Source organism: Pundamilia nyererei, unplaced genomic scaffold (genome assembly GCF_000239375.1).
Source record: "Pundamilia nyererei isolate P.nyererei 1_Seehausen unplaced genomic scaffold, PunNye1.0 scaffold00003, whole genome shotgun sequence".
Lineage (NCBI taxonomy): Eukaryota > Metazoa > Chordata > Actinopteri > Cichliformes > Cichlidae > Pundamilia > Pundamilia nyererei.
In genome coordinates this window covers 8,445,104-8,452,054 of record NW_005187404.1, presented here as the reverse complement: position 1 = coordinate 8,452,054, position 6,951 = coordinate 8,445,104, and the positions used below count along the sequence as shown (strand labels likewise).

At 39.9% G+C, this 6,951-nt stretch overlaps 1 protein-coding gene across 1 annotated transcript in view; it reads right to left on the bottom strand.

The window, feature by feature from the left end:
- Positions 1 to 987: 987 nt before the first annotated feature.
- The window catches only part of tmem160 (transmembrane protein 160), a 6,725-nt gene continuing 761 nt past the window's right edge, over positions 988 to 6,951 (bottom strand). The window contains exons 3-4 of the mRNA XM_005720879.1: positions 2,670 to 2,762; positions 988 to 1,941 (exon numbers count right to left, since the gene is read on the bottom strand). Coding sequence (XP_005720936.1) covers positions 1,625 to 1,941; positions 2,670 to 2,762 — 410 coding nt within the window. The 3' untranslated portion in view covers positions 988 to 1,624. The remainder of the gene's footprint in view (positions 1,942 to 2,669; positions 2,763 to 6,951) is intronic.

Genomic DNA, 6,951 nt, shown 5'->3' with positions numbered 1-6,951 from the left:
CTAACACTCCCCCCCCCACACACACACACACAACCACATGCTGCCCGTTTGAGTTCAGATATTCACACATGCTCGCCGATGAGCAGCTCGTTATAAAAATTATTCATGTACAGCATGAATAGACGTCTATGTGTGCACGGACAGTTTTTACATCTTTTGACTCCTGCTGCAGGGAGCCTTAACTACAAACTCTGACAGCACGTATACATTATACTGGGCGCTGTCTGCATGAACCAAAAAAAATAATTAAAAAGCAATATACACGTTGAGATTTATGTGGTTTGATAATTTGCTTCAGCTGAAGGTTTTTGATTTCTTAAGATGCAGGAGAGATGTTTACACATCTCCCCTTCTCATGTATGTCCGCAAGTATTTATTCACAGTATGTGTGTGCTCTCCATATTAGTGATTTTTTTAAATGGCCCCAGCTGTTAATCCTGAAGTCACTGAGAACATGCCCTTCGGGGGATTTATAATTGATCAGTTTCATCACATTTTATGAGATAATTCGTCTATTATGAAACTCTCCGTAGAGTTTGGTCAAAAACACCAACAACAAACGTATCTGAGGTCTCATTCGATGGGTCATTAAAGAATACGCACTGATGTAACTCGACAGATTTCTTCTTGCTTTATTACTGTATTTACAGTAGAGTGCACAGGAAGTCGTGCATTAAAAAAAAAGTAAACAATGTTGAACCCCATCTCCACATCTGCATTCAAACTCTTTAATGATCAACAACCCTTCACATCCATTAAATAAGCAATCATAGTGATTATAGTGTGGAATTCACTCAGAAACATGGCTACAGCAATACAGAGTGTGTGTAAATAATCACAGGAAAGCCTGTGAAAAATAGGCTTTGCTTCTAAAACTGTAGTTACTAAAGTTTCAAACTAAAGCGACAGAAGTGCTATTGCCCTTCGAAAACAAAATAATAATGAAAAAAAAAAAAAAAAAAAAGCTGGAAAAAAACAAATTAAAAGCCCTCAGAGATTTTTGATCAAAACAAAATTACAGACCTGAAACACACACTCCGCAGTCCTCCTCGTAGGTCTCGCAGTTTATCACATCCAGCTTGTTTTAGTTCCACATTTTCAAGAAAACTTCAAGTAGTCATTCACAGTTAATTATACTGAATAAGACAAACAGCACCCAACAACAGTTGGCTGTGAATGAGGATTAAAATGATATAGGGCAGCAAAAAGTAAACTTGAAGAAATAACGTGGCGTTCTCAGCGAGTCTTTGCAGAATGTAAAAAGAAAAAGAAAACAATTCAGACTGATGACGTAAGAGACTCAGCTCTGGCTACATGTAGTTATAACAAAACTTACAAAATGTTGATTTATTTTCGAAGGTAGTTAAACTACCCATTTACCAGCGTGTTTCACAAATTTCTTCGACCAGTTTTCAAAAAGGTCTTAAAAGTCTTTCCCCACATTAATATTCATCTTGATAACAACAGATAATAAGATCGTATCTACAGACTCACACATGGCCTGCATATGTAGGCTGCTTATACACGCACATGTACACAAAATCCACACACATAGAAATAAGGGAAACCCTGAATTGGAGCAGCACACATGCACAGCTTTCCACTCTGCATTCCTGGAAGACCTCTACTTGTTTTGCCCCTTGCCGTCACTGTCCTCACTGTCGCGGGGGCCACGGTAACCCCGGTTTTCGCGCCTCTCCCGGCACTCTCGGCACTCCTCTTCATCCTCTCCCTCCTCTCCCTCGTGGATGATCTCCACCTCTAATCGTCCGATGTAGAGCGATACAGCGCAGAGCCAGAAGAGGGCGACGCTGCCCACCACGGCTCCTTGGAACAGCAGTGCTGGCACAGACAGCAGCATCATCCTCCGCAAGGCAAAGAGGCTGCCAATATACGAGGCACCGCCAAACGACACGCACGCACCTCCCAGGATAAAGAAGGCTGAGGAAAAACAGATTGACATGGTATTATTGTAGAAACCCAATTAATTTCCTCATAAGTCACTGTAATTAAAGCTGGCATGGAGGCAGGTTGAATCGACTTTTCCTTTTAATTATTCAGATTAAAATAAAAGATTAAGTGGAAGATTTTCTGGCATCAAACTTATTTCAGAAGTTATACAAACCGTTCCCGTGATTTAGCATTGAGAATACATCAAGTAGGTCAGCAGCTTTTATTTTGACATAAATAATACCGCGTTCCTTCGATTTACTGCTGTGGCTCGAAAGTTTTGTTTTCAGACAGTTTTCAAATATTCATGCCCATCAGCTGTCAATTAATATTGATTCCATGAAGGTCTTCTTTAATAAAATTTTAAGGGCCTAATCTCACGTGTCAGGTAATGATGATGTTGGTTACAACTAGATATCAAGGATTTTGACTCTGTTTCAAGTCAATTGCAGGAATCCTTGTGAAATTATTCATATTAAAAGTGCAGCAAGTGCCCATTACAAAGTTTTCTACTTCACAAAAACAACAGACGTATGTTTACATTTTTAGATAAAAAATATCTTCTAGAGAGAAACAGAGTTTAAAAATCCTCTTGATCTTAAATTTAGAGCTGCATCGACCGTTTGTTACTTTATTTAAATTTTAAGCGTATTTTACAAACAGGCTTAGGCTTAAATGGTCTGGTTTTCAGCTCTTCTGCACATATAACTTTCCCGTACCATATCCTGCTTCTCGTCCCACATCGCTTTGGACGAATGCGATGACTCCGATCCCGGTCGCCAGCAGACCGTTCCTGAACCATGAGAGGAAGCCTGCAGAATGATCAAAGGCAGAAATAAACAACTGACACGTTACAGATAACCAAAATCAATCATGCTGTTTACTGTAGCTGCATACCACAGCCTAATTACTGCCCTTTAATCTGCATCAGTTTAACGACACCAGATCCTGATGTTTAAAAAAAGAAAATGATGTTTAAACAACATATTTGTGATAAAAATGGTGGCTTGCTCAGATTATAATAACTTAATATTCAGAAACAAATGCTTTTAACTCTTGGTTTAAACTTGAGTTCTGTCCCACAGTGGAGACAGAAGAGATGGACGTCCTCGCAGCTCTTCCTTACAGCAGGAACCAAACACAGTTTGCAAAAAACACACCGAGTCCTGACATGAGGTGAAACCGGACAAAGCAAACAAACTGTGTGTGTGAGCAGGGGGCATAAACAAAGACTAATTTAATAAGGACACCAAATTCTTAACGGAAGTGTGACAACTAATGAGGTCTCATACACCAGACATGCAGTAAACCCAAACCCCATGAAGGATACGATGCTCTAACTGTTCAGAGAGGTGCTGATTCAACTATATGATAATTTTGTAGTGTGTAGTTTGGGGTGCTAATGAGCTGCTGTGTGCAGATATAAACAAAATAACAGAAACATAATAAAGTATAGAGCCATGCAGTTTAAAAGGAACACAAACTGAAGCTGAATCAGCACTTAATGAAGCCCGGGTGTATTACAGGACTGTTGTATTTAGACTCGGTATAGTGACAATTATTTTAACTTAGTGGATTCTCGTAAGCAAGGACATGGCTGCACTGACATTAGGGCAAACGATTATTTTGATAGTCGACTAGTCACCGATTATTTTTGCGATTAGTCGACTAATCAGATCATGCATCCATTGGAGGTAAAACGTACAGCTTAAAGCATACGTTTTACGTATATAAGAGCAGATGCATAATAATAATGCATCTGCTCTTATATAACTATCATTAGCTTAAAGCTTTAAGTGTTTAAGATATGTGCTAACTAAAAATAAAAAAGCCAAACAATAACATTTTAAGTTATCTAAGTGACTTATATATCATGTTTAACCTGAGTAGCGAAAGACTGCGGTGGGTTTGAAAACGATTTGCCAGGAGATCCGGTGTTCTCACGGCTCTAGTGAGCCTTGCCCCCGCCTAGCTATCGAGCTAGTGGGTAACAAACGTCTCCGAAAACGTCGGAGCGCTTTTGAAAATATGTGGTGTCTTGATAAACTGAGCAGATATTTGAGGTTTACACAGCTACATCCTCGCCTGAAAATATGTTAAACGTTTATTTTGTGACCCAGAAAGAATAATAAGAGTAACATTAAAACTAACTAGCTGCCGCCATCGTTGGAAACTGAGCTGGGCCGCGCTATGAATTCTGGGACACAGCTTCTTCTTCTTCGGGGTTAAACGGCAGCTGGCATCCTTGTACATCTAGTGCTGCCATCTTCTGTTTCAGTCCGTTATTACACTCTTAAATCCTACTACTTATTCCTGCATCTTTTGTGATCTTACAAAGCTTCAAACGACGCGTCGACTATTAAATCAGTCGTCGACGATTTTGATAGTCGACGTAATCGTGACTAGTCGACTAATCGTGGCAGCCCTAACTGACATACTGCATAATGTCACAGGCTTAGAAGTGGACCGGTTATGCATTTTCCTTTTACTGTGTCACATGCTCTGTATACATTCATGTGGAAAAGAGCATTTCCAGGGCCTCAGAAAAAAATGAGCACAGCCTTATTACCGCCACGAGAATTAAGAGCGCAAGCAGCAGCCAGGTGCTGCTAATCAAATGCACTTAACTGATCACCAGCAAATATGTGCACACCTTTAAAAGCAGAGGTTTAGGCAGTTTGCTGGTGTGGAGCGTTCAGGCATGTGTAAACACGATGCCATAATCTTTACAGCAGTGAACAGATTTATTCTGAGCAAATGCAAAAACCCAAGTGCTACATATGCCAGACTCTACAGGCCTCGGTTAGCGTGTTAAATGTTCCCATCCGCCTAACATCTGAAGGAGAGGACAATTATCCCAGGCACAGCAGAAAATATACAACTTTAAATCTATAATGTCAGAAAAAGAAAGCCAGACCTCAACCTGATTGGACCTGTGCTGGGAAAAAGAGAGCTGTACATAAACGAATGCCTGTAAACTTGAATTTACTCAAGTAACACTGTAAAGACGAGTAAACCAAAATTCCTCCAGTGATGTGAGAGACTGATAAAGTCACACAGATGGTGATTCCTTCAAGTTTTCCTATAAGCTCCTGAATCAGAGAGTGTACATAGTTTTTCACAGACCTGTAAGCTGTTGTGGCTCCAAGGTTATAAACATGTTTGCCTAAGACGTGAAGGGTTTGAACTTGGAGCAAACACAAACGAAGCCCCAGTGGAATTCACAAGCTAGTGTACTCCTAGTCTGGATAAAGTTGCAGGAAGAAGAACATTTGGTGTAAAATCTGTGCCAAATCAAATATGCAGATCCATCCTCTGTGGCGACCTCTTGGGAAATAAGGGAGCAGCTGAAAATACCTGCGCTCCATGTGCACTGTCTCTTGTGACAGTGGAGGTTCATGTTTAACACGGCCAAAATTTCAAGTATTAAGGTCACTGTATTGTGCCTGTGTATACTGCTCTAAAGGCTTGGTTTCAGTCAGTTTTCTAGTCTGACCTCTGCATGAAGAGCACAGCAGCTCGACCCACCTGCAGCCTCCAAACTTTCTGTCTGCACAGAGCACGAAAGTACGAAAAAAAGCTGGCTTAAAGGGACAAAAAGGAAATTAAAGATGTTCTTCTTTTTTTGTAATTAGCCAGATGTAAGCATTAGAAATGTCCACTTTAATTATTACATGCATTTCTGATTTGCCAGTTAATTGTTTCAACTTAAATGTAATCTCTGTTAAATACTAACCATATACTGGAGAACATACTGACCTACCAGCCTATATTTTAACTCTCTTCTAAAGATTATTCGTGCAAGACATTTTTCAGGTGCCACTGTAGATGCAGGTTGGATTTCGGGAAGATGTTTTGTGTTGTTTGAGCCCCGTCCTGCAGCAGCTGAACTGCTTTGCTATGCTCAATCTCTGAACATGACTACAAATGAACCTTAAAGCATTGCAGTACATACACTCACCATATGCATGAATGTCACTGCAATGTTGGGGCTTTTACTTATTTCTCTGAACTGTTCTTTTTCTGCGGTGGAATGATTTTACAGCACACATTTTTAATAACGTTAAAAAAAAACAAAACTGGGTGCACAAATTGTATGTATTTAGGATTTTTTTTTATATCCACACAGAGTCAAAACTATACCAATAGACTCAAGTAGATACATGTATACTCACAAATATTTGGTTAAATGTCTCTTAGTAGATGCATTTGCTTGCCACCAGCAGGTTTCTTGCATAATTCTTCATGGATATTTTACCACATTTCTTGATAGGATTGGTATGTGCCCTGGCACAGACCTGGCTTTTAAGCGTAGTCCACAAATTTTCAGTAGAGTTGAGTTCGGGGCTTCTGGAAGGCCATTCCAGAAGCCCCAGGCTATATAACTTTCCCCCAAAAGGCATTTGGTTTGTCCATGTGGGCAACTCCAAATTTCAGTCAAGCTTGAAGGTGGTTATTTCTGTATCTTCTGGCAGTTTCTAGTTCATGCAGACCTGAACCTCTTTGGTTCCTGGGTTGTTCCTAAACATCTTAACCAGTTGCCTCTCATGTGAGGATGAGGGTCTTCTTTAGGTCTTCATCCAAAGTTTGACAAAGTGGTGACAGATCTGAATAACCTGTGCCTACGGACAATTGTTCGATCCTGGAATCTGCAGTTCTTTAGAAATGACTTCAAGAGACTTTCCTGACTTGTGCACATCTACAATTCTTCTTCTTAGATTTTCACTGCCTTCCTTGGACTTTTCCATTGTTCTAAATACTGGTCTGTCCAATGAGTGCTGTCAAAAAGAAACTACCAGTTACAGTAAATCACGATCACTAATGAGAAGTAAAATGTTCTTAGTCTTTTCAAACTAAAAGACACTGGCTGTCTCTATTTGAGGCTGTACATATGCTTCTGACTCTAAAGAAAATCCTAAATAAATTCAAACCTGTTTTTCAAAGCAATTAAAGATGTGTGCTGTACAATCATTCCACCCTCGAAAAAAAAGGTCAAAGAAA